Source organism: Triticum dicoccoides, chromosome 3A (genome assembly GCF_002162155.2).
Source record: "Triticum dicoccoides isolate Atlit2015 ecotype Zavitan chromosome 3A, WEW_v2.0, whole genome shotgun sequence".
Taxonomy (NCBI): Eukaryota; Viridiplantae; Streptophyta; class Magnoliopsida; order Poales; family Poaceae; genus Triticum; species Triticum dicoccoides.
The window spans coordinates 202,638,981-202,666,077 of record NC_041384.1 but is presented as its reverse complement, the minus strand read 5'-3'; the positions used below and the strand labels follow the sequence as shown (position 1 = coordinate 202,666,077).

Sequence of the window (27,097 nt, the reverse complement as noted above, 5' to 3'; positions counted from 1 at the left end):
TCATACGATCTCCCCTCGACCGATCGAACTAAGCCACTCACCGTTTTCCCCTCCCCACGATCCCTCACGCAAACAAAAAACCCAGGGAAGAAAAACCAGCAAAATCAGCCTAAGGCTCGTCGTAATGGTAGTATCATAGCTAGTACATGCATGCCAACTAGGCAATTTTGATGATGTGTCATAACATTAAATAAAGAAAGAGATGATGGAGTATCATATCATGATACTGTATCATAATAAATTCCATGCTGCTTTGTGTCATGCATGGCAATAAAATAAAGTACTACATGATACTAATATATGATACTATGCATTAGGGAGGTAGTATCATATAGTAGTATCATATGCACGATACTAGTATATGATACTCCCTATTACAACCAGTCTAACTGAAACCTACCCCCTCCCTCGTGCGGTTTATGTAGACCAATCCACAAAGCGAAGCGTAGGCGGCCGCCCATCGCGTGCGCCTAGGTAATGGCCCCTCCTGAATGGCAAACATCATAGATAAGCTGACACGGTAATCCCACCGGCCACCTAGAGCCTCGATGCAACATGGAGCTTCATTCTCTGGGAACTTATTAACTTAGAAGACAAGTAACACTATGTAGATGTAAATTCAAAGGTAGTAAAAAAATCGGCCGACGTCTCTTTCAGTCCACTCACATGCAAAAAACCAGGTGTTTTATATAGGAGAATAACGCAAAATAGAACAAAAGAGAAGAAAAGTAAATTTTTTAAAATGGTTACAAAAATTTATGTTACTCCCTCCATTTTTGTATACAAGATCACTTGAAAGGATCGATATAGTTGACTAGAGGGGGATGAATAGGCAACTAACACTTTTTAGCTTTTCTATACCAATTTAAACTTTGCATCAAAATAGGTTGTCTAGATATACAACTAGGTGAGCAACCTATATGATGCAACAACAACAAGCACAAAAACAAGCAAGGAAAACAACACAAATAAACTAGCACAAGTAAAGTCACGAGATAACCAAAAATGGAGCCGGTGAAGACGAGGATGTGTTACCGAAGTTCCTTCCTTTTGAGGGGAAGTGCATCTCCGTTGGAGCGGTGTGGAGGCACGATGCTCCCCAAGAAGCCACTAGGGCCATCGTATTCTTCTCACGCCCTCACACAATGCGAGATGCCGTGATTCCACTATTGGTGCCCTTGGAGGCGGCGATCGGACCTTTACAAACAAGGTTGGGGTAATCTCCACAACTTAATTGGAGGCTCCCAATGACACCATGAAGCTTCACCACAATGGAATATGGCTCCACGGTGACCTCAACCATCTAGGGTGCTCAAACACCCAAGAGTAACAAGATCCGAAAGGGATTAGTGGGGGGATCAAATTTCTCTGGGGGGAAGTGTGGGTCGGGGCCTTCTCAACCAATCCCTAAGAACCAACAAGTTTGATTGGCTAGGGAAAGAGATCGGGCGAAAATGGAGCTTGGAGCAACAATGGAGCTTAGGGATGAAAGAGGTAGTCAACTCGGAGAAGAAGACACCCCTTATATAGTGGAAGAACAAATCCAACCGTTATCCACCAACTCAGCCTGTGAAGCACGATACTAGGACGCGGTACTACCGCTACGGCACACAGTACTACCACAAGACACCGCGGTACTACTGCCCATGCAGCAGGAACCAAACCAACCCTGACGCAAGGCAGGGATAGTCCAGATTTGGAAAGGTACGGACATATAAAAATACATTCATGGCAACTTCCGCTGAGTTGGGATCTGTGCAAAAATCCGACATGATAGTACCGCATGCCAGGAGCGGTACTACCGCGTAGGGCGCAGATGTAAAAAATTACATCCGCCTCTACTTCCACTCATGTTGATGTGCCAGGCCAGGGCTCATGTTACTACCGCACCCATGGGGTGATACTACCGCGTAGGGCGCAGATGTAAAAAAATTACATCCGTCCCTACAACCGCTCGAGCGGCTAAGCCTGGCCAGAGGCCACGGTACTACCGCTCGCAAGAAGCGGTACTACTGCACCTACGGCCGGTACTGCCGCAAGGCCCCGCGGTACTACCGCAAGGCCCCGCGGTACTACCGCTCTGAAGAGCAGTACTACCGCGTGCCTTAGAATAACAACACTAGAAGTCCTTCATTTCGCAGAGACACAGAAAAACGGAGGATGCTCCAAAGAGCCAAAGGAAAGATGGTGCAAAAGGAGTAGACGTGTATGTCATGATTCCACCAAAACCTTTCCAAAGCGAACCCCTCTTAATAGTACATCTTTCCTACGATTCAAATCCACCGAAAAGAAACGTAGAGAAACACCGTCTTCAACAGTCTTCGAGGGGCATCAAATCGTCTTGTGCCTAGTCATGATATGTCTGAAATACTCAATGCATACGATTAGTCCGCAAAGCATTGTCATCAATCACCAAAACAACTAAGAGATAAATATGCCCTTACACCACTTCATATTTTTATGTCTAACTTTGACTATTAATTTTACCAACAAAATATGAGTCATATGCCACAAAAGTATGTCACTGGATGCACATTTTAGAGAACTTTTCGATGATATATTTTTTACGACATATAGCTCATATTTTGTTGATCAAAATTAAAATTCAAAGTTTGACACAAAAAATAAAGTGGCATTGTATACATAAATATGTGAACATAAAAATAATAATATGTGAACAAGTTTCTTTATTTTCATAAACATTTCTGTAAATTTCATGACCATTTTTTGATGTTTACAAAAATTAATATATGTCATGAACATTTTTTAAAAACTGCACATACAAATTTTTAAATAGTTATGGAATTTTAATGTATGCCATGAACATTTTTAAAAATTGAACAAACAAGGTTTTATACTTTACTGAACATTTTTATACATATGAACATTTTTGGAAATGTTGCAAACATTTTTAATGGTTAAAAACACTATTTTACATGCCATGCACATTTTTCATAAATTGGAGGAATAATGTTTTACATCTCATTGAAGATGCTATAAAATGTCATGATTTGTTTACATCTTGTGAACATTTTTAATGGTACCAACATGAATTAAAATGTCATGAACAATTTTTAGAAACGTGTGAACATATTATAAGTGCAATGACCTTTTTTCCCTTATTAAAATGCGTAAGCACTTTGTTTTTTTTAAATACAAAACCCCTTTATTAAGTGTGTGAGCACTTCTTTTGAGGTGCGTGAACATTTTGTAGGACTATATATAAAACCGTTTGCGTTCTCGCTAGCTGGGCCTGGGCTACAAACGAAGCGAGGTGAGGCGAGCCGAGGCAGACGCGCCCCTTCCACGGGAGCGCGGCGTCTCCTGCTCCCCGTCCTGCGGAAGGCGGCGTCTCCTCCGGCGACGACCGCCTTCCCCTCCTCCAGCGACGATCGCCTTCCCCTCCTCCGGCGAAGCGCGGTGTCTTCTCCTCCCGTGACGGCTCCCTGAATCCGCCGCGCCGCGCGTTTCTCGGCTCGCGTGTGAGTCCGCGCTCTCTCCTCCCTCCTCCCTTTGCTAGGGTTTTAAGGCTTTAAGCGGCGAGGACGACGGGGGTAATCAGTTCGTTTTCGTCCTGCAATTAGGTGGAGCGCAGGAGCGATTCCGGCGGCGGGGGAGGGGTGGCCGCGGCTGCTGTCGGGGGTCAATTCTCACCGTACGCTTCGGTCTTCCTTTGCTGTCGCATGGACTTCGGGTGTGCCGGTGGTGGCCACTGCCGTGGGATCGAGGTACTGCCCCCTGATACGAGCTCTGTTTCCCCCTTGCTTCATCTGCCCAGCGAATTGGTGCTTGAGGTCCTCGGATTTGGGCCCGGGTTTGTGGGTGGTGCCATGCCGTTCAACTTATTTCTACAGATTGAGTTGTTTGGGGGTTACATTCCTGTTTGTATGCTTATTAATTTGTCTTCCTCAGTCGCAGATTGTACCAGATTGTCTTCTTATCATACAATTGAAATTAATTGCAAAAGTTCCCTTGATCTGCTAGCATTTGAGTTCCATTCATTGTTTCTGGTGAACCATACGCCAAGTCATTGTCTGGCTTGTGGTATTAGTTTGTCAGCTGCTCCTTATGTAGGATTAGGTTTTGAAATCTCTCATCTAAGAAGGTACTGATTGTCTATTATTATACAGTTCCAGTACAAAGGTTTCCTTAATCACCTACGATTTGAGTTGGACACATTCTCTTCTTAGGTTTTGAACTAGTTTTGTTTGAGAGTTAGAAATTCAATCTAAATTTATTTCCGGAATAGGTATCAAACTGACAAGTAAATTTTTGCAGTGGCTTGACACTTGCTGTTTTAAGATTTAGCACCCATTTGTCTTCTAGAATTAGATATCAAATTGGTTAGTTGTATGCTCATATTCATTATACTCGTCCATTGTTTTGATTCCAAATGGTGGCAAGCCCCAAAGTTCCTACAAAACTGATATATTCACCTAGCTGTGATACTGATATGCATGATCACTTTTTTTGATTTGGCTTAAATGTTTACCCATGTTTTTTTTATTCTTTACAAACTGTCAAATATGCTGCCTCTTTTTGGCCTCCTTTTGTTAGAACCATGTTGCTGTTGATGCGCTCACTTTGCTTCATAACATTGCTACATGTGTAGTCTAGGGATAAGGTTGCAGCTAGTACAGATATGCTTTGTTTTGTCTCAAACATAGTAACTTTTGTTTCCTTTGCTTACAATCCTTTCAGGAATATAATTTTCTGTAAGTATGATGGTTTTACTCTTCAGTAACCAACTTCTTTCTGCTCTTGCATGGTATTTTAATTATCCAGTCACCCAGCTCCTTGTAGCCGTGGACTTTGGGTGTGCCGGTGATGACTACTGCCGTGGGCTAGAGGTGTTGTCCCTGATACGAATTCGGTATGCCCCCTGCTTCATCCGCTCTGCTAATTGGTGTTTGAGGTCCCTAAATTTGGTCCTGGGTTTGTGGGTGCTGCCTCGCGGTTCAACTTGTTTGTGCAGCTTGGGTCCTGGTTCCCTGTTTGGGGGTTCGTTTCTTGTTTGTTTGCTTATTAATTCATCTTCCATAGGGGTTTGCTTAACTAAAACTCTACTTCATGTAGGCTTTAGAATCTCTATTTTGGAATGTAGCAAATTGTCTATCATTTAATTAGAATTAATTGCAAAAGTTCCCTTGTTCTGCTAACATTTGAGTTTCATACATTGTTTTTGGTGAACTATACGTTAAGTCGTTGTCTGGCTTGTGGTATTTGTTTGTTGGACAGTTAATCAGCTACTTCTTATGTATCATTAGGTTTTCAAATCTCTCATTTAAGAAGGTACTGATTGTCTATTGTCATATAGTTATCGTACAAAGGTTTTCTTAATCACCTATGATTTGAGTTCCACGCATTCTCTTCTTAGGTTTTGAACTAGCTTTGTTTGAGAGTTAGAAATTCAATCGAGAAATTATTTATCAAATAGATATCAAGCTGACAAGTAACTTTTTGCAATGGCTTGGCACTTGTTGTTTTAAGATTTAACACCCATTCCTCTTCTAGAAATAGATATCAAATTGATTAGTTGTACGCTCATATTCATTATACTCGTCCATCGTTTTGATTCCAAATGGTGTAGCAAGCCCCAAAATTCCTACAAAACTGATATATTCACCTAGCAGTGATACTGATATGCATGATCACTGTTGTTTGATTTGGCTTAAATGTTTACCCATGTTCCTTTTATATTTTACAAACTGAGAGATATGTTGCCTCTTTTGGCCTCCTTTTGTTAGAATCATGTCGCTGTTGGGGCGCTCAGTTTGCTTTTTAAAATTGCTACATGTGTGGTCTAGGGATAAGGTTGCAGCTAGTACGGATTTGCTTTCTTTTGTCTTGAACATAGTACTTTTGTTTTCTTTGCTTAGAATCCTTTCAGGAATCTAGTTTTCTGTAAGGATGATGGTTTTGCTCTTCAGTAACCTACTTTTTTCTGCTCTTGCATGGTATTTTAATTATCTAGTCACCCAGCTCTGCACCCTGTTAAACTCTGAAGTGTGGTGGGTTTGGGAAATTTCTGGATAACTCTATTCCTCTCTAGTCTGTACAATACATATATTGGTTTACATGGGCCATGTGGGCCAGACTTACTCACACATATACGGCCCAACAAACTCTAATACTATTTCATACACTGTTTTTGCTGAACTGGCTGTGATTGGAGTAATTTGCTTATTTGACAAGTTGTCATACTCCCTCGGATATGTGTATTATTCGGCATTATGCATTTGCGCTTACTAATTGATTAGTCTGACATAATTAAATATTTTCTTCCAGTTATCAAGCAATTAGGGATCAAATATGGCGTCATGCCAAGAATGAAAGCGGGCTGAGAGAGAGGCCGGGAAGAAAGTTGCACAGGCTTTCAAGGAAGGAGCTATTTGGAGGTTGAAGTTGCGTATTCTTACTTGGTTAATGTGGATTTTGCTATGCGCTGAGTGGATATCAACAAACCGGGTACATGATGGTCTGCGCATGGCAATTCTAGCAGCGCCATGGACAATCGGTATTTTGTATTGCTCTACGGATTGGGTCCGAGATGTTTGCTGGGTTCTTATGCTGTACATTTGGCCTCAATGGATGCTGAACCTAGTATGTATCCTCATCTTCCTAAATTTATTTCAGCGAATGGTGATATATAGCCTATATAGAAATACTATAGAACCCCGCACTTGATGATCATGGACTAGTTTATACTCCCTCCTTATATTAGTTTACAGAGGGAGTACTATCTAGGAGAGCAAGAACTAATTTAGCAATCCTTATGTATCAAAGTTGCAGAATTCCTTTTTTTGTGTGTGTTTGGCCACTCACAGTTCTGTTTATAGTCATTAACATCACTGTTTTGTTTGTGTGTGTTGCTCTATCTACTGCTTACAGTAATACTCCAATTTCTAGTACGAGTAGTATTAAACTATTAATTCTGTTGCTTGAGTTAATAGATAGCAGAAACCAATCCTATCATGCTTAAACTAATATGCTCCACAATTATTGGTTCGAAGCACATGTCTTTTCATAAGTTGTATGTTGCAAAATAACTTGATTTTTGTGTGTGTATGATCTAAAGATACCCGGAGAGGGATCAGTGAGACAGTATCTGAACAAGTATGGAGTTGTTGATACGCACCCAATTGAGGGTGGTGGTTCAGCGGTCATCTGCACCAAGTATGGTAGAAATCTGTGGTCAGGGTTTATTAAGGTGATAACTGATGCTCATAACCGGCACCAAAGTTGGGGCGGGCAATTCACTATGGAGGATCTAAGGATGAGTGGACACCGCTGCCGCATTAAGCGTGAACCCATGTGCGATGGAAGTTTTGCCAATCTGCTATTAGATCTGTCCATGTTGGCTAGGCTATTGCTGGTAGATGAATTCAGAGATTCCCAAGGATATCCAATTAGTTATATCCAGGAATTGTACAACTTGATGGTCTCCCCTACAGTTGGTTCATGTCCTTCAAAGGCAAAGAAGGAAAAGTTCCTTAAATTCCTGCACAACCATCCAGCAGTCAAGTCACCAAGAGCAGTCACGATCCTCATAAGTGCAGTCTTCCAAGCCTATAAATCAATGGGTCAAATAGAGAAACAGAAAGTTGATGACCTTGTGGCTAAGACCAAGCTTACTACTAAGGATTGGAGGGTAGACGCTGCGTTGAACTCGTTACTTAACAAGGTGTTGCTATTCAAGTACAACGACCCCAATAACACTCTGACCAGTTATGCTCCCAATTCGTGTGACCTTTTTAGGTTCTTACGGAACTTCCAGCAGCATGGCGGGGATGTAAGTTTTCTCATAATTCGAGTAATCCACACGCTTGTATTTTAGTTGTCGTCTGAAATAACGATATATGTTGTGCTTGACAGGCCAATCAGGGTGATAAAAAACAAAACATCTCTAACCTTGAGGAACTGGAGTATATTGCTTCATACATATTTCCAACTTTCATATCTACGCTTATTGAATATCTTGTTATGGTGTTGGATATGCAGGGGATGTAAGTCTAAAGTTTGATTTTGTTTGCTCTATTCAAAATTGATGTTCCATCATAACTGATTTGTTATGCAGGTTACAATATGCTTGGGAGAACTACACGTGTTCAGCTTAGAGACTCACAGTAATGAAAGGTAATTCTATCTACTTTAGAGAACATGGAAAAAGTCGTGCTTTCAACATGTCCCAGGTTTGGTGGTCCTGACACTTGTTTTTTTTTGGTTGAAATTGCAGAGAGAACACTAAGTGAGAAGCGATTATCAAGGACATGAGACCTGGGCATGTGGTTGAAATTGCAGAGAACAAGTGAGAAGCGATTGGCATGCAGGCCTGGACATATTCTGAGTTGACGAAGAATTAGTTGTTAGCACTCAATTGCAGAGCGATCAGATTAGCTTTTCTTGTCCTGATGCAGGGTATATCGTCTGTTTAGATGTATGTGCTTATTTTTGGTCACTCACCATTGCTTCGGTTAGCACTCGGTCTGTTTCAGACTAATAGAATTAGATGTTAGCACGCTGTCTTAGTTTTGGTCACTGACCATTGCTTCGGTTAGCACTCAATCTGTTTCAGACATCTAGAATTAGCTTTTAGCATGCTGTATGACTAGGCTCTCTTGAATGAGGACACTGCCCCTCTTTTAGCACTACGCTGCTTTGTTACTGGTCAATGGAAGTACTTGTTTTCGGTCACTGACCGTTGGTTCTACTTTGTATGAACTCCTATCTTTTTCATGACGCTGGCTGTTGCTTGTTATTGGTCAATCTGATTCAGACCTCTAGAATCTGATTCCCTTTAGTACTCTGTATGCACTTATATGGTTTTGTTACTTTGTATGACAACTTCCTGTGAAGATATAGTGCCACAAGGAGCCTGGCAGCTAACTCTACCTTTTAATCTCCCACTTATTGTTATCTCCTGGACATTACCCAAGGTAAAATAAAGCGGTCAAAATGGGGTCATCCCTTGCCTTCAATAAGAAGAGGACATTACTTAAAGCGCGAGATTGAGCTGGTGCTATTGTCTGTGCATACTGAAGAAGTACGGTGGCCTCACTAGCTTCCACTGTTTCTATACAACAAAACAGAGCTGCTAATTATTAGGTACTATATATCTCACTCATATTAACAATCTTACCATCTTCTCTTCACAAAACGCCACTATTTGTCAATCAGATCGACACCTAACTCCAAGTCAGGCTGAGAAATTCAAAAAAAAAGGTAAGGCTGAGAAAAATACATTTTTTCCTGCAAATACACAAAGCCTCCGTATCTTTCCATTGATAGAAGAATAGGGAATTAGTACAAAGTGATGGCACAACACATGCATGATCGCAAGATGGAGTGAACACGGTGCCCAGAGCAGAGAGACAAGAGAGAGAAGGGTTGCTCGGCCCGAACAAACACACAACACAGCTAAACTCCCTAACATGAGAAGCAATCTGACCCAATGTCGGCGGTAAAACCGGCAGACCTCAGGGTAGGGGGTCCCGAGCTGTGGATTTCAAATCGTTGGTAACATGGGATGAAGGAGACAATATTTACCCAGGTTCGGGCCCTCTCGAAGAGGTTCCTGCTTTGATTGTGTTGATGATGATGTATCGAGTACAGGCTTGATCTACCTCAAGATCGTAAGTAGAGATCTAACCCTAATGCTAGGTGTATGTAGTTGTGATCGAGTCCCCCCTACAGGCTAAACCCTTTTGATGCGGAGCATCCTACGGCCATCCCCATGGACCTGTCTACGTCTGCCCAAGCACCAAGTGGTCCGATGACAAGAGCTCGTGCCCGCGCTATCGAAACCTATGTGAACTCGCTCCTCTTTGAACTTACACATTCCGCATGTGAGACATGGCTACTACCTCAATCAGAGACCTTATGCATGCTCAGGTACTTGGATGAGGGACGTGAAGATGCTATACATCAAACGGACAAGACGGCGACGACACCAAGTACAAGAACCAAGTGGAAGAGCTGCCAGAAAGCTACAGCCAGCGGACGACCGGTAGTTACCGGACGTCCGACAGCTGGAGGTCCAGCCAGCCAGAAGGCCCAGTGAGGAACACTACAACGGACGGACGACCGACCCATACCGGGCGTTCGACACCCTCCCGCGCCTGGACGTCTGACCCACTCCGGAAATCTAGCATCCCTGTTCCAGAACCAAAACACCAGCAGACCGAGGCTTTCCGGACGACCGACCAGCGGACGTCCGACTGCGTCCGGAAATCCGATGACGCCTCAGCCGAGCCGAAACGTCAGAAGTCCGGTCCTTACCGGACATCCGGTCTCTCGTGAGCCATCGGATGACCGGTAACTACCGGACGTCCGACGCCTATCTAAGCACAGTTTCAAGTCCAAGGCCCATGTACCCCCTCACTTCGCCCTCATTTGCACTAAGACTATATATAGGACCCCTCCTCCTCCTAGCTAGGGTTAGCAAAGTGATAGCTCATTCATATTAGAGCCTTTGCTCCTTGTATCCACCTCCTCTTGCGAGAGAGGGACTACTCCCATGGAGAGCAAGCCCTCCATGTGAGAAGATCCTACGGGATTCAAGACCCCGAAAGGGAAGATTCATATCCGGATATCAAGACATCTCTGCTCACTGATTGGGAAGAATTACCTATGTATCTCAGTGTGTTGACTTTGGATCTTTGTCACCTTTATATGTTATGTGGATTTAGCGTATGTGTAATTGGATCTTGTTTATTTAGTGTTTTTCCTCTCGTTTCCCCTAGTGATCAACATTTATACATGATAAATATTTTTCACATACTTGTTCAACATTTTTATATACTTGTCACTTTTATACATGATCAACATTTTTCACATACTTGTTCAACATTTTTATATAGATGATAACCATTTTCTCAAATACTTGTTCAACATTTTCCAAAATTCTTGTTCAACATTTTTCAATACTTGTTCAACATTTTTGTATACATGATCAATATTTTTTTCAAATACTTGTTTAACATTTTTCAAATTCTTGTTCAACCTTTTATTCAAATACTTGTTCAACATTTTACAAATGTTCTTGAAAAAGTGTTTTTTGTAATATATATATTTAGAATATTTTAAAGTATAAACAAAAGTAAAAAAGGAAAGCAAAAAATAAAAACAAAAAACATGAAAAAGCAAAACAGAAAATAGGCTGGTGTTTCTCGAGCGCATGGGACGGCTTAGATGCTTGCGCCCTTCAGCGAGTCAGACGCCTCGACTCGCTGAACGCGAGACAGAGCGGTGCCCCTGGAGGGCGTAGTTTTTTACCGCCACTATTACTTGAGTTAGCAGTAGCGGGCACTAATTGCGGGCCGTCACTGATATTTTTGGACAGATTTGCTCTGGGACCAAAAAATATCAGTGACGGGTACATTTGGCTGCTCGCCACTGATAAGTCAAATATTAGTGGTGGGCGCAGTTTTGAACATGTCACTGGTAACATTTGTTTCATGACAAATCTGGACACCTGTTTTTTTATTGAGGAAACACAGTGGGGAAGACCACCACTGTAACTCATTTTCTATTAATTGGTGGGACAATTACAGGTGGCTATACACATGTATGCCTGAATGTATACAATGGGATAAATTACAAAGTGTCTAGCCAAGCTTGCATTCCCTCTTTTAGACTAGGTTTTGTCTTCTTGATGATGGTGCTGATGTGCTCCTTGAAGCATGATATGCAATATGCAGTGTCTTTGGTTTTGTTGTAAAAAATGATGGCATTTCTGTGTTTCCAGATGCTCCAAACACAAGATAGCTTTTGTCCCATTATATTTGGTAGACCCTTCTTGAACACTATTAATGCTAGGATAGACTGCGAAAAGGATGTTATTACTATTGGTTTGGGCGATATGTCTCATGATTTTAGTTTTGCTAAATTTAGTAGACAACCCCGTGATGAGGAATTGCCTAGTAAAGATGAAATTATTGGTCTTGCTTCTATTGCCGTGCCTCCTAGTGATCCTTTAGAACAATATTTGCTAGACCATGAAAATGATACGTATATGAATGAAAGAAGGGAAATAGATGAAGTATTCTTTAAACAGGGACCTATTCTGAAACACAACTTGCCTGTTGAAATCCTAGGGGATCCTCCTTCACCCAAGGGTGATCCCGTGTTTGAGCTTAAACCATTGCCTGATACTCTTAAATATGCTTATCTTGATGAAAAGAATATATATCCTATTATTATTAGTGCTAACCTTCCAAAGCATGAAGAAGGGAAATTATTGAAAACTCTGAAGAAGCACCGTGCTGATATTGGATATACTCTTGATGATCTTAAGGGCATTAGTGCCACTCTATGTCAACACAAAATAAATTTGGAGAAAGATGCCAAACCAGTTATTGATCACCAATGACGGCTAAATCCTAAGATGAAAGAAGTGGTAAGAAAAGAAATATTAAAGCTCCTTGAAGAGGGTATAATTTATCCCGTTGCTGATAATCAGTGGGTAAGCCCTGTCCATTGTGTCCCTAAGAAGGGAGGTATTACTGTCGTTCCTAATGATAAAGATGAATTGATTCCACAAAGAATTATTACAGGTTATAGGATGGTGATTCATTTCCGCAAATTAAATAAAGCTACTAAAAAAGCTCATTACCCTTTGCCCTTCATTGATCAAATGCTAGAAAGATTATCCAAACATACACATTTTTGCTTTCTAGATGGTTACTCTGGTTTCTCTCAAATACCTGTGTCAGTTGATGATCAAGAAAAGACTACTTTTACTTGCCCTTTTGGTACCTTTGCTTATAGACGTATGCCTTTTGGTTTATGTAATGCACCTGCTACCTTTCAAAGATGCGTGATGGCTATATTCTCTAACTTTTGTGAAAAGATTTGTGAAGTTTTCATTGATGATTTCTCTATCTATGGATCCTCTTTTGATGTTTTCTTGAGCAACCTTGATCGAGTTTTGCAGAGATGTGAAGAAACTAACCTTGTCTTGAATTGGGAGAAGTGCCACTTTATGGTTAATGAAGGTATTGTCTTGGGGCATAAAATTTCTGAAAGAGGTATTGAAGTTGACAAAGCTAAAGTTGATGCTATTGACAAGATGTCGTGTCCCAAGGACATCAAAGGTATAAGAAGTTTCCTTGGTCATACCGGTTTTTATAGGAGGTTCATTAAGGACTTCTCAAAAAATTTCTGGCCTCTAACTAACCTATTACAAAAAGATATTCCTTTTATATTTGATGATGATTGTGTAGAAGCATTTGAAATACTTAAGAAAGCCTTGATTTCTGCACCTATTGTTTAGCTACCTGATTGGAATTTACCCTTTGAAATCATGTGTGATGCTAGTTACTATGCTGTAGGTGCTGTTCTAGGACAAAAAGTTGATAAAAAATTAAATGTTATTCAATATGCTAGTAAAACTCTAGACAATGCCCAGAGAAATTATGCTACTACTGAAAAGGAATTCTTAGCAGTTTTATTTGCTTGTGATAAGTTCAGACCTTATATTGTTGATTCTAAAGTAACTATTCACACTGATCATGCTGCTACTAAATATCTTATAGAAAAGAAAGATGCTAAACCTAGACTTATTAGATGGGTTCTCCTGCTACAAGAATTTGATTTGCATATTATTGATAGAAAGGGAGCTGAGAATCCCGTTGTAGACAACTTGTCTAGGTTAGAGAATGTTCTTGATGACCCACTACCTATTGATGATAGCTTTCCTGATGAACAATTAGCTATCATAAATGCTTCTCGCACTGCTCCATGGTATGCTGATTATGCCAATTACATTGTTGCTAAATTTATACCACCTAGTTTCACATACCAGCAAAAGAAAAAGTTTTTCTATAATTTAAGACATTACTTCTGGGATGACCCGCACCTTTATAAAGAAGGAGTAGATGGTGTTATTAGACGTTGTATACCTGAGCATGAACAGGAACAGATCCTACGCAAGTGTCACTCCAAAGCTTATGGAGGACACCATGCTGGAGATAGAACTACACATAAGGTATTACAATCCGGTTTTTATTGGCCTACTCTCTTCAAGGATGCCCGTAAGTTTGCCTTATCTTGTGATGAATGTCAAAGAATTGTTAATATCAGTAGACATCAAGAAATGCCTATGAATTATTCACTCGTTATCGAACCATCTGATGTTTGGGGCTTCGATTATACGGGACCATTTCCTTCCTTTAATGGGTATACACATATTTTAGTTGCTGTGGATTACATTACTAAGTGGGTAGAAGCTATTCCAACTAGTAGTGCTGATCATAACACCTCTATTAAGATGCTTAAAGAAGTTATTTTTCTGAGGTTTGGAGTCCCTAGATATTTAATGACTGATGGTGGTTCACATTTTATTCATGGTGCCTTTCGTAAAATGCTTGCTAAGTATGATGTTAATCATAGAATTGCATCTCCATATCACCCACAGTCTAGTGGTCAAGTAGAATTGAGTAACAAAGAGCTCAAATTAATTTTGCAAAAGACTGTTAATAGATCTAGAAAGAATTGGTCCAAGAAACTTGATGATACATTATGGGCTTATAGAACTGCATATAAAAATCCTATGGGTATGTCTCCGTATAAAATGGTTTATGGAAAAGCATGTCACTTACCTCTCGAATTAGAACATAAGGCATATTGGGCCAATAAAGAGCTCAATTATGATTTCAAACTTGCCGGTGAGAAGAGGTTATTTGACATTAGCTCACTTGATGAATGGAGAACCCAGGCCTATGAGAATGCCAAACTGTTTAAAGCAACAGTTAAAAGATGGCATGACAAAAGGATACAAAAGCGTGAGTTTAATGTAGGTGATTATGTGTTGCTATTCAACTCTCGTTTAAGATTTTTTGCAGGCAAACTTCTCTCTAAATGGGAGGGTTCTTACGTTCTCGAGGTCTATCGTTCCGGTGCCATAAAAATCAACAACTTCGAAGGCACAAATCCGAAGGTGGTGGACGGTCAAAGAATCAAACATTATATCTCAGGTAATCCCATAAATGTTGAAACTAATATTATTGAAACCGTAACCCCGGAGGAATACATAAGAGACACTTTCCAGAATGTTTCAGACTCCGAAAAGGAGTAGGTATTTGGTACGGTAAGAAAACCGACTCCAAAACAGTTCTAATGGCAATTTTTCTCCGTTTTGGAATGTTTAAGAAAATAGGAAAATAAGAAGTAGTCCGGGAAGGACACAAGGCATCCACAAGGGTGGAGGGCGCGCGCTACCCCCCTGGGCGCGCCCCCTGCCTCATGGGCACCTCGTGTGCTCTCCGGACTCCGTTTTCTTGCACGATACTTCTTTTGGTCGGCAAAAATTCATTATATAATCTCCCGAAGGTTTTGACCTCTGTATCATGCAAAAATACCATGTTCTTGTTTCGAGCTATTTCCTGCCAGGGTTGTCAAGGACAAGCATCATGTCGTCTCCCTCCTCCTCCAACAATGAGGGCAACGATGCTTGGCTAATGAAGATAGAGCTGAAAAGAGAAGAACCCAGAGAGATCAACAAGGATGATGGGATCAAGAAGGCCATGGGGGATCAAGTTCCAGCAGTAGCAGAAGAAGACATCCTTCAACCTCACCACAACCTCTTTACCTCAATGGAGATTGAAGCTTTCAAGATGATTGAGTTAGCTCGCATTAAAAACAAGTATCTCACAAGTGAAAATATTTTGTTGAAGGAGCATATCATCGCACTCAAGTGCATTATCCACAAATTGGAGGATCTCTTACGCTCGATGTGCAACTACCCATCATCACCAACACCTTCTTCACCAACAAGGAAGAACTGGGCCTCGGGTATGGGCACTCCCCTTGGCAACTGTCAAGCTTGGGGGAGTGCCCCAGTATTGTATCACCATCACTTTTATCTTTACCGTTTTTCTTAGTTCGATCCTTTTGATAATATCTTGATCTAGTAGAATAAAGTTTTAGTATGATCTAGTTGTCAGTTTTGCTTTATGATCTTCCTATGTAATCGAGTCCGTGAGCTATATATAATAAAGATTAGTGTTGAGTCAAGGGCTTGATTATTTTGCTATGATCTTGAGGGAATAGAATAAAAGAGAAGAAATAAAAAAAAATAAAGAGATCATATGAATCTTATGGAGAGTAATGAGCTCACATATAAAGAGTATGATGAATAAAAGTTGTTGAGAGTTGAAAACATAGTTTTGGTCATCGTTGCAATTAATAGGAAGTAATAAAGAAAGAGAGGCTTTCACATATAAATATACTATCTTGGACATCTTTTATAATTGTGAGCACTCATTAAAGTATGATATGGTAAAGAGTTGATGTTGGACAAGGAAGACAACGTAATGGGTTATGTTTTCTTACATCTAAGATAAATTATATTGTCATGGATCATCCAAAATGTTGAGCTTGCTTTTCTCTCTCTTGCTAGCCAATTTATTTGCACCAAGTAGAGATACTACTTGTGCTTCCAAATATCCCTAAACCCAGTTTTGCCATGAGAGTCCACCATATCTACCTATGGATTGAGTAAGGTCCATCAAGTAAGTTGTCATCGTTGCAAGCAATAAAAGTTTGCTTTCTAAATATGTATGATCTATTAGTGTGGAGAAAATAAAATTTATACGATCTTGTGATATGGAAGAAATAAAAGCGACGGACTGCATAATAAAGGTCCATATCACAAGTGGCAATATAAAGTGACGTTCTTTTGCAAGATTTTGTGCATCCAACCATAAAAGCACATGACAACCTCTGCTTCCCTCTGCGAAGGGCATATCTTTTATTCTTTTCTTATACTTCATGCAAAGAGTCATGGTGATATTCACCTTTACTTTTTACATTTTACCCTTCGGCAAGCACAATGTGTTGGAAGGATCGTGATATATATGGCTAATTGGATGTGGGTTTTCATGAACTATTATTGTTGACATTACCCTTGAGGTAAAACGTTGGGAGGCAAAACTATAAGCCCCTGTCTTTCTCTGTGTCCGATTAAAACTTCATAACCATAAATATCACGTGAGTGTTAACAATTATGAAAGACTAAAAGATGGTGAGTATGTGGACTTGTTGAGAAGCTCTTATATTGACTCTTTCCTATGTTATGATAAATTGCAATTGCTTCAATGACTGAAATTATAGTTTGTTAGTTTTCAATGAAGTTTCTGATTCATACTTGAGTATGTGAATGAATTGTTACTTTAGCATGGGAGATCATATGATAATATATATATGTATATATGTTGCTGTTCTAAGAATGATCATGATGCCCTCAAGTCCGTATTTTATTTTATCGACACCTATCCCTAAACATGTGGGCATATTTTTCAATTTCGGCTTTCGCTTGAGGACAAGCGAGGTCTGAGCTTGGGGGAGTTGATATGTCCATTTTGCATCATGTTTTTACATCAATAATTATCACATTATGGGTTGTTATTACACATTATGTCACAATACTTATGCCTATTATCTCTTATTTTACAAGGTTTACATGAAGAGGGGGAATGCCGGCAGCTGGAATTCTGGGCTGGAAAAGGATCAAATATTAGAGACCTATTCTGCACATCTCCAAAAGTCCTAAATCTCCATAGGAGTTATTTTCAGAATATATAAAAAATACCGAGTGAAGAAAGTACCAAAGGGGGGCCACCCACCATCCACGAGGGTGGGGGGCGCCCTACCCCCCTGGGCGCGCCCCCTGCCTCATGGGCCCCCTAATGGCCCTCTGATGCCCATCTTTGGCTACATGGAGTCTTTCGTCAAGAAAAAAAATCATAAGCAAGCTTTCAGGAAGAAACTCCGCCGCCACGAGGCGGAACCTTGGCGAAACCAATCTAGGGCTCCAGCAGAGCTGTTTGCTACCTCTTGAGCACTGCGTTGGTTTTTCCCCGAAGAGGAAGGGATGATGCAGCAGAGTAGCATAAGTATTTCCCTCAGTTTTGAGAACCAAGGTATCAATCCAGTAGGAGGCTACGCGTGAGTCCCTCGTACCTGCACAAAACAAATAAATCCTCGCAACCAACGCGATAAGGGGATGTCAATCCCTACACGACCACTTACGAGAGTGAGATCTGATAGATATGATAATATAATATTTTTGGTATTTTTATGATAAAGATGCAAAGTAAAATAATAGCAAAGTAAATAGCAAAGTATTGGAAGATTAATATGATGAAGATAGACCCGGGGGCCATAGGTTTCACTAGTGGCTTCTCTCAAGAGCATAAGTATTCTACGGAGGGTGAACGAATTACTGTTGAGCAATTGACAGAATTGAGGATAGTTGAGAATATCTAGGCATGATCATGTATATAGGCATCACGTCCGAGACAAGTAGACCAACTCCTGCCTGCATCTACTACTATTACTCCACTCATCGACCGCTATCCAGCATGCATCTAGAGTATTAAGTTAATGAAAACAGAGTAACGCCTTAAGCAAGATGACATGATGTAGAGGGATAAACTCAAGCAATATGATGAAAACCCCATCTTGTTATCCTCGATGGCAACAATACAATACGTGCCTTGTTGCCCCTACTTTCGCTGGGAAAGGACATCGCAAGATTGAACCCAAAGCTAAGCACTTCTCCCATTGCAAGAAAGATCAATCTAGTAGGCCAAACCAAACTGATAATTCGAAGAGACTTGCAAAGATAACCAATCATACATAAAAGAATTCAGAGAAGATTCAAATATTGTTCATAGATAGACTTGATCATAAACCCACAATTCATCGGTCTCAACAAACACACCGCAAAAAGAAGATTACATCGAATAGATCTCCACAAGAGAGGGGGAGAACATTGTATTGAGATCCAAAAAGAGAGAAGAAGCCATATCGCTAATAACTATGGACCCATAGGTCTGAGGTGAACTACTCACACTTCATCGGAGGGGCTATGGTGATGATGTAGAAGCCCTCCGTGATGGATACCCCCTCCGGCAGACCTCCGAAACAGGCCCCAAGATGGGATCTCGTGGATACAGAAAGTTGCGGTGGTGGAATTATGGTTTTGGCTCCGTATCTAATCGTTTAGGGGTACGTAGGTATATATAGGAGGAAGGAGTACGTCGGTGGAGCAACATGGGGCCCACGAGGGTGGAGGGCGCGCCTGGGGGGTAGGCGCGCCCCCCTACCTCGTTGCCTCCTCCTTTGTGTCTTGACGTAGGGTCCATGTCTCCTGGATAATGTTCGGTGAGAAAATCACGTTCCCGAAGGTTTCATTCCGTTTGGACTCCGTTTGATATTCCTTTTCTTCGAAACCCTAAAATAGGCAAAAAAAACAGCAATTCTGGGATGGGCCTCCAATTAATAGGTTAGTCCCAAAAATAATACAAAAGTGGATAATAAAGCCCAATAATGTCCAAAACAGTAGATAATATAGCATCGAGCAATCAAAAATTATAGATACGTTGGAGATGTATCAAGCATCCCCAAGCTTAATTCCTGCTCGTCCTCGAGTAGGTAAATGATAAAAACAGAATTTTTGATGTGGAGTGCTACTTGGCATAATTTTAATGTAATTCTTCTTAATTGTGGTATGAATATTCAGATCCGAAAGATTCAAGATAAAAGTTCATATTGACGTAAAAATAATAATACTTCAGGCATACTAACTAAGCAATTATGTCCTCTCAAAATAACATGGCCAAAGAAAGTTCATCCCTACAAAATCATATAGTTTAGTCATGCTCCATTTTCGTCACACAAGAATGCTCTCATCATGCACAACCCCGATGACAAGCCAAGCAATTGTTTCATACTTTAGTAATCTCAAACCTATAAACTTTCACGCAATACATGAGCGCAAGCCATGGATATAGCACTATGGGTGGAATAGAATATGATGATGGGGGTTATGTGGAGAAGAGAAAAAAGGAGATAGTCTCACATCAACGAGGCTAATCAACGAGCTATGGAGATGCCCATCGATTGATGTTAATGCAAGGAGTAGGGATTGCCATGCAACGGATGCACTAGAGCTATAAATGTATGAAAGCTCAACAAAAGAAACTAAGTGGGTGTGCATCCAACTTGCTTACTCACAAAGACCTAGGGCACTTGAGGAGGCCCATTGTTGGAATATACAAGCCAAGTTCTATAATGAAAAATTCCCACTAGTATATGAAAGTGACAAAACAAAAGACTCTCTATCATGAAGATTATGGTGCTACTTTGAAGCACAAGTGTGGAAAAAGGATAGTAGCATTGTCCCTTCTTTATATTTTTTTATTTGGCCTTTCTTTTTTTGGCCTTTCTTTTTTTGGGACAATGCTCTAATAATGATGATCATCACACTTCTATTTATTTACAACTCAATGATTACAATTTGATACTTAGAAAAAGATATGACTCTATATGAATGTCTCCGGTGGTGTACCGGGCTATGCAATGAACCAAGAGTGACATGTATGAAAGAATTATGAATGGTGGCTTTGCCACAAAGACTATGTCAACTACATGATCATGCTACACAATATGACAATGATGAATGTGTCATGATGAACGGAATGGTGGAAAGTTGCATGGCAATATATCTCGGAATGGCTATGGAAATGCCATAATGAACGGAATGGTGGAAAGTTGTATGGTGGCTTTTTTGAGGAAGATATAAGGAGGTTTATGTGTGAAAGAGCGTATCATATCACGGGGTTTGGATGCACCGGCGAAGTTTGCACCAACTCTCAATGTGAGAAAGGGCAATGCACTGTACCGAAGAGGCTAGTAATGATGGAAGGTTGAGAGTGCATATAATCCATGGACTCAACATTAGTCATAAAGAACTCACATAGTTATTGCAAAAATCTACAAGTCATCAAAAACCAAAGAACTACGCGCATGCTCCTAGGGGGATAGATTGGAAGGAAAGGACCATCGCTCGTCCCCGACCGCCACTCATAAGGAAGACAATCAAATAACACCTCATGTTTCAAATTTGTTACACAATGTTTACCATACGTGCATGCTACGGGACTTGCAAACTTCAACACAAGCATTTCTCAAATTCACAACTACTCAACTAGCACGACTTTGATATTATTACCTCCATATCTCAAAACAATCATCAAGCATCAAACTTCTCTTAGTATTCAAAACACTCATAAGAAAAATTTTATTCATCTTGAACACCTAGCATATTAGGATTATTTAAGAAAATTAGCATGCTATTCAAGACTCTCAAAATAATCTAAGTGAAGCATGAGAGATCAATAGTTTCTATAAAACAAATCCACCACCGTGCTCTAAAAGATATAAGTGAAGTACTAGAGCAAAACTATATAACTCAAATGATATAAGCGAAGCACATAGAGTATTCTAACAAATTCCAAATCATGTATAACTCTCTCAAAAGGTGTGTACAGCAAGGATGATTGTGGTAAACTAAAAAGCAAAGACTCAAATCATACAAGACGCTCCAAGCAAAACACATATCATGTGGTGAATAAAAATATAGCTCCAAGTAAAGTTACCGATAGAAGTAGACGAAAAGAGGGGATGCCTTCCGGGGCATCCCCAAGCTTTGGCTTTTAGGTGTGTCGGCGTTCTGGGAACGGGGGTCCCCAGACTTGCCTGCCTGCGGCCTGTGCCGTGGCTCAAAGGGGGCCCAGCACGGCCCATCTTCATCAACACAAGACTCAAGACCCTCGCGAGGGCCAAGCCTCGCGGGGCGGACGACGTGGACCTTCCTCAGGCGCGGCCTCGTCAGGCTAGCTCACGAGGAGGCGGAGAAATCAAGGCGGGGTACCTCACGAGGTGCCCATGACGCAAGCCATTTCGACTCAGGGTGCCAGGCGGGTGCTAGCCCGCGCAGCGTCCTCCTTTCCTCTTTGGTGCAAAGGGAGCAAGCGCAGCCGCGGAGTACCGAGGCATCAGGCAAAGGTTGCCATTTCGGTGCAACGAGACCAAGACCAGGAGGACTACAAGACGGAGGTCACCGTGGAGCCCAAGACGGCGTCATCACCAGAGCTTTGCGCAGGCGAAGACTACTTTTGTCAGGATAGCTGATACTTGCTGTCCCCCTTCAAATTAGCCCGCCATTGTTGGCTCCCTTCCCGCTCAATATTTGGGAAGAGGACCAGGGCCTCTATAAATAGGACTAGCCACCCACAGAGCAAGGGGTTGGTTGGTTGGAAAAAAGGAAGGGGAGGCACGATAGAGAAGTTGGAAGCATAGAGAGAGTGAGTGAGAGAGAGAAAGGTGGCTGAACTCCTCCCCGCAGTTCATTGCCCTAGCCAAGAGCAGACCCTCGCGAGGCTGTTCTTCCTTGTATTGTTCATCATCTTCAGCCCCAAGAGGCAATCCACCCACCACACACTGGAGTAGGGTATTACACCACAACGGTGGCCCAAACCAATATAAACCTTGTACCTCTTGTGCAGTTCTTTCAGTATTCTAGATCCTTGCGAGATGGAGAGGTAGAAGACGTAATCTTCGCGCACACCCTAGAGTTCGAACCTTAAGGGTCTGCCGGAACCCAAAATCCGACATTTGGCGCGCCAGGTAGGGGTGCGCCGGAATTCATCTTCCACCGCTCCGTTCTCCTCCGACCATCACGCTCATGTCTGACGCTCGACGAGCCCGCGCGGAGCGCCGGGCCGCCCCCGAGCTCGTCCGCGCCGCAGGGGGCTCTCTTGCGCCGTCCCATCGCGCTACACCAACACCCCCGGTCGTCGCGGCCCTCCTGGGCGGCTCGCAGGCGCCACCCACAAGTCACCACGTCAAGCCGTTCATCCGCCGGGTCAGCGCCGCTTCCACGCGGCACGGGGCTCCCCTGGATCGGGCGGCGCCTGAGACCGGCTTGACCTTCAGCTCGGAGGACCACCCCTCCAACTCGGCCTGCTCGGGCGCGCTCCCCATGTTGTGCACCCCCACCATCTGCCAGGTGGCCGTCACCAGAACCCTCGTTGACGGCGGCGCAGGCCTTAGCGTGCTCTCGGTCGAGGCCTTCAACCTCCTCCGCATACCCCTGGAACGGCTGGAACCCAGCCGGCCCTTCTCGGGCGTTGGGGGCAAGTCGTCCAGTTCCTTGGGGCAGATCCGGCTCCCAGTGACCTTCGGCACCTACGACAACTTCCGCACGGAGCTGGTTGACTTCGACATCGCCCCCATCGGCCTCCCCTACAACGCCATCCTCGGCTACCCAGCGCTGGCCCAATTCATGGCCGCGACGCACCCGGCGTACAACCTCATGAAGATGCCCGGGAGCAGCGGTGTCCTCACTGTGCACGGAGACACCGGGGATGCGCTGCGGGCGCTCAAGCTCACCTTCAAGATGGCAGCGTCGGCATAGCCCACCGACTTGGAGACCCCCGGGCCCGAGGGGGCTGCACCTGCCAAGAAGAAGCAGTTGTTCACCCAATACAAGGCAGAAACCAAGCAGATACCCGTCGATGAGGACGGATCCACCGACGCCACTTTCACCATAGGCGCCCACCTCGAACCCAAGCAGGAGGAGGCCCTGGTCGGGTTCCTGCGCGCAAACAAGAAGGTATTCGCTTGGGAGCCGGACCAGTTGGTAGGGATCCCCAGGAGTGTAATCGAGCATCACCTCAACGTGTGCCCCAACGTGCGTCCTGTGAAGCAGAAGGCCAGGCGGCAGTCCACAGAAAAGCAGGCCTTCGTCGTCCAAGAGACCCGCAAATTAGAAGCCGCTGGGGTCATCCACGAGGTCCGATACCCAGATTGGTTGGCCAACCTTGTCGTTGTGCCAAAGAAGGGAGGGAAGGAGCGGATGTGTGTCAACTTCACCAACCTCAACATAGCATGCCCGCAAGATCCGTTCCCGCTCCCCCGCATCGACCATATCATCGATTCCACTGCGGAATGCGACCTGTTATGCTTCCTGGATGCCTTCTCCGGGTATCACCAGATCAAGATGGCAGTAGAAGACGTCGAGAAGACAGCCTTCCTAACCCCGTGTGGGGTATACTGCTACACGTGCATGCCATTCGGGCTGCGTAACGCAGGGGCGACCTTTCAGCGGCTGATGCACATCACCTTGGGCCCGTAGCTCGGGAAGAATGTTGAAGCTTATGTCGATGACATTGTGGTAAAGTCTCGGGAGGTCGGGACCTTGATACAGGAATTGGAGGAAACCTTCGCGAGCCTCAACGTAGTGAACCTACGGCTCAACCCAGAGAAGTGTGTGTTCGGAGTCCCCTCGGGCAAGCTCTTGGGTTTCCTCGTGTCCCACCGAGGCATCGAGGCTAACCCAGAGAAGGTCAAGGCGGTGGAAGACATGAGCCCGCCAAAGACCCTCAGAGAAATGCAGAAGCTCACGGGGCACGTGACCGCGCTAGGGCGCTTCATCTCGAAGTTGGGAGAATGAGCCCTACCCTTCTTCTAGCTAATGAAGAAAAAGGGGCCCTTCGAGTGGACTGAAGAGGCCGACAAGGCGTTCCCAGATCTCAAGAGATACCTGACCAGCCCATTGGTCATGGTGGCTCCGCGCCCTCTGGAGCCCCTGGTGCTTTACCTCGCCGCCACTCCCTACTCCGCCAGCGCAGCCTTGGTGGCAGTCAGAGAGGAGCGCCGAATCAAAACCACGGCAGCAGCCCGGGACAAGGCAGAGCAGAGACAAGGAAGGCCAACAGAAACCGCCACCGCGGTTGAGGAGGATCAGCCGCCGCAGAGGGGCGCACCAGAGGCGGAAGAGGCCCTTCTTCCAGATGGCCAGTCTCAGGAGGCCTCATTGCCTCAAGAGGCGCCGCGGTCTCCGGAAGGAGCCACCAGCACTGACGCACTCCGCCTCATTGAGCACCCAGTGTACTTCGTCAGCACAGTGCTACGGGATGCAAGAGCACGGTACCCCATGCCTCAGAAACTCCTCTTCGCGCTACTGGTGGCTTCGCGCAAGCTGCGACACTATTTTCAGGGTCACCCCATCAAGGTCGTCTCGTCATACCCCCTGGAGAGAGTGCTTAGGAGCCCTAATTTAGCTGGAAGGGTCGCTGAGTGGAACATAGAACTGCAAGCGTTTCAGCTCGAATTCAGGACGACCAGGGTCATCAAGGGAGCAGCGTTGGCGGATTTGGTGGCAGAGTGGACGGAGGCGCCAGGCCACAAGGCCGATGAGGATCGGTATCTATCCCCAGGAAGCGAGGCGCCAGAAGGCTGGGTCATGTACTTCGATGGGGCATTCTCCAGGCATGGCGCTGGAGCTGGGGCGGTGCTTATATCACCCACACAGGACAAGCTCTATTACGCCGTGCAACTCTGCTTCCAGCAAGGCGAAAAAGTCTCCAACAACATAGCGGAGTATGAAGGTTTAATAGCGGGCTTGAAGGCCGCGGCCGCCCTGGGAGTGAAATGCCTCACCATCAAGGGCGATTCGCAGCTCCTTGTCAATTTCTCCAACAAGGTGTACGAGCCGAAGGATGAGCACATGGAAGCCTATCTTGCGGAAGTCCGCAGGATGGAGAAGCAGTTCTAGGGGTTGGAGTTGCAGCATGTGCCCCGTGGCACCAATCAGGAGGCCGACGACATCGCCAAACGTGCGTCCAGACGGTTACCCCAGGAGCTTGGTGTTTTCGAGGAGCGGCTCTTCAAGCCCTCAGCTCTGCCATCATTATCAAATACGGCTCAGCCCTGGGAGGAACTCCCCCAACCACCTGCCTCGGGAGCTCCGACCTGTGGCCCGGCCTCAGGAGCGTGCCTGCTCCTGACGATGGAGCCTCAGGAGGGATGTTGGATCACGGAGCTCCGGAGCTACTTAATGCAAGGGACCTTGCCGGAGAAGGAGGAGGAAGCGGAGCGAGTGGCACGCCAGGCCACGGCATACTACATCAAAGACGGAGAGCTCTACCAGAAGCGACCAAACGGCGTATCCCTGCGCTGCATCTCCAGGGAGCAAGGGAAGGAACTACTGGAAGATATACACGGCGGGGACTGCATACATCATTCATCATCGCGGACCCTCATCGGCAAGGCGTTCTGCAGTGGGTTTTATTGGCCCACCGCGCTCAACGATGCCGTGGAACTAGTGAAATCTTGTGAAGCCTGCCAGTTCCACGCCAAGCAGATCCACCAGCCAGCAGGAGGCTTGCAGACTATCCCCCTTTCGTGGCCATTCGCAGTTTGGGGGCTGGACATCTTGGGCCCGTTTCCTCGGGCGCCAGGGGGCTACTGCTACCTCTACGTTGCCGTGGACAAATTCACCAAGTGGGCTGCAGTAGAGGCTGTCCGCACCATTCCCGCGGGTTCCGCGATCAAGTTCATCAAGGGCATCGTGAGCCGGTTCGGGGTGCCGAATCACATCATCACGGACAACGGTTCGCAGTTCACCAGTAACCTCTGCAAAACATACTGTGCTAACCTTGGAACGCAGATATGCTACGCCTCAGTGGCGCACCCCCGAAGCAACGTCCAGGCCAAGCGAGCCAATGCGGAGCTCCTGAGGGGCCTCAAGACCAGGACGTTCAAGAAGAAGCTGGAGGCCTGTGGCAGAGGTTGGTACGACGAGCTTCAGTCCGTGCTGTGGTCCATCCGCACCACCGCGACCAAACCGACTGGAGAGACCCCGTTCTTCCTGGTCTACGGAGCGGAAGCGGTCCTCCCTCACGAGGTCAGACGTCGCTCCGCGCGGGTCCTGGCGTTCGACAAGGCGCAGCAGGACGCCATGCGGGGGATGGACCTCGTGCTGGGGGAGGAACATCGCCGAGAAGCCGCGCTGCGAGCGGCGAGGTACCAGCAAGCGCTGCGGCGATATCACTGCCGCAACATCCGTCACAGGACTCTCGAGGTAGGAGACCTCGTGCTCAGGCGGGTTCTCTCCAGGGAGGGACTGCACAAGCTCTCTCCCATGTGGGAGGGCCCGTTCAAGGTTGTTCATGTTTCCAGGCCCGGCTCCGCGTGCTTGGAGACTCAGGAGGGAGTGCCAGTCCAGAATGCATGGAACATCCAGCACCTTCGGAGGTTCTACCCTTGAAAAGGCCCAGAGCCTGTGAAGCAAGGCGAGTGCCTGTGAAGCTATCGTGTTTTGGAAAAGGCCCAGAGCCTGTGAAGCAAGGCGAGTGCCTGTGAAGCTATCGCGTTTTGGAAAAGGCCCGGAGCCTATGAAGCAAGGCGAGTGCCTGTGAAGCTATCGTGTTTTGGAAAAGGCCCAGAGCCTGTGAAGCAAGGCGAG

General features: G+C 44.5%; 1 protein-coding gene across 1 annotated transcript; it reads left to right on the top strand.

Annotated features, from left to right (window-relative positions):
• The first annotated feature begins 3,264 nt into the window (after window positions 1-3,264).
• LOC119267854 lies at window positions 3,265-8,766 on the top strand. Its single transcript, XM_037549290.1, has 8 exons — window positions 3,265-3,482; window positions 3,585-3,728; window positions 4,786-4,873; window positions 6,289-6,603; window positions 7,079-7,792; window positions 7,876-8,006; window positions 8,078-8,136; window positions 8,237-8,766. The coding sequence occupies exons 4-7, from the start codon at window positions 6,427-6,429 to the stop codon at window positions 8,115-8,117; spliced, it is 1,062 nt and encodes a 353-aa protein (XP_037405187.1). The 5' UTR covers window positions 3,265-3,482; window positions 3,585-3,728; window positions 4,786-4,873; window positions 6,289-6,426; the 3' UTR covers window positions 8,118-8,136; window positions 8,237-8,766.
• The last annotated feature ends 18,331 nt before the right edge of the window (window positions 8,767-27,097 follow it).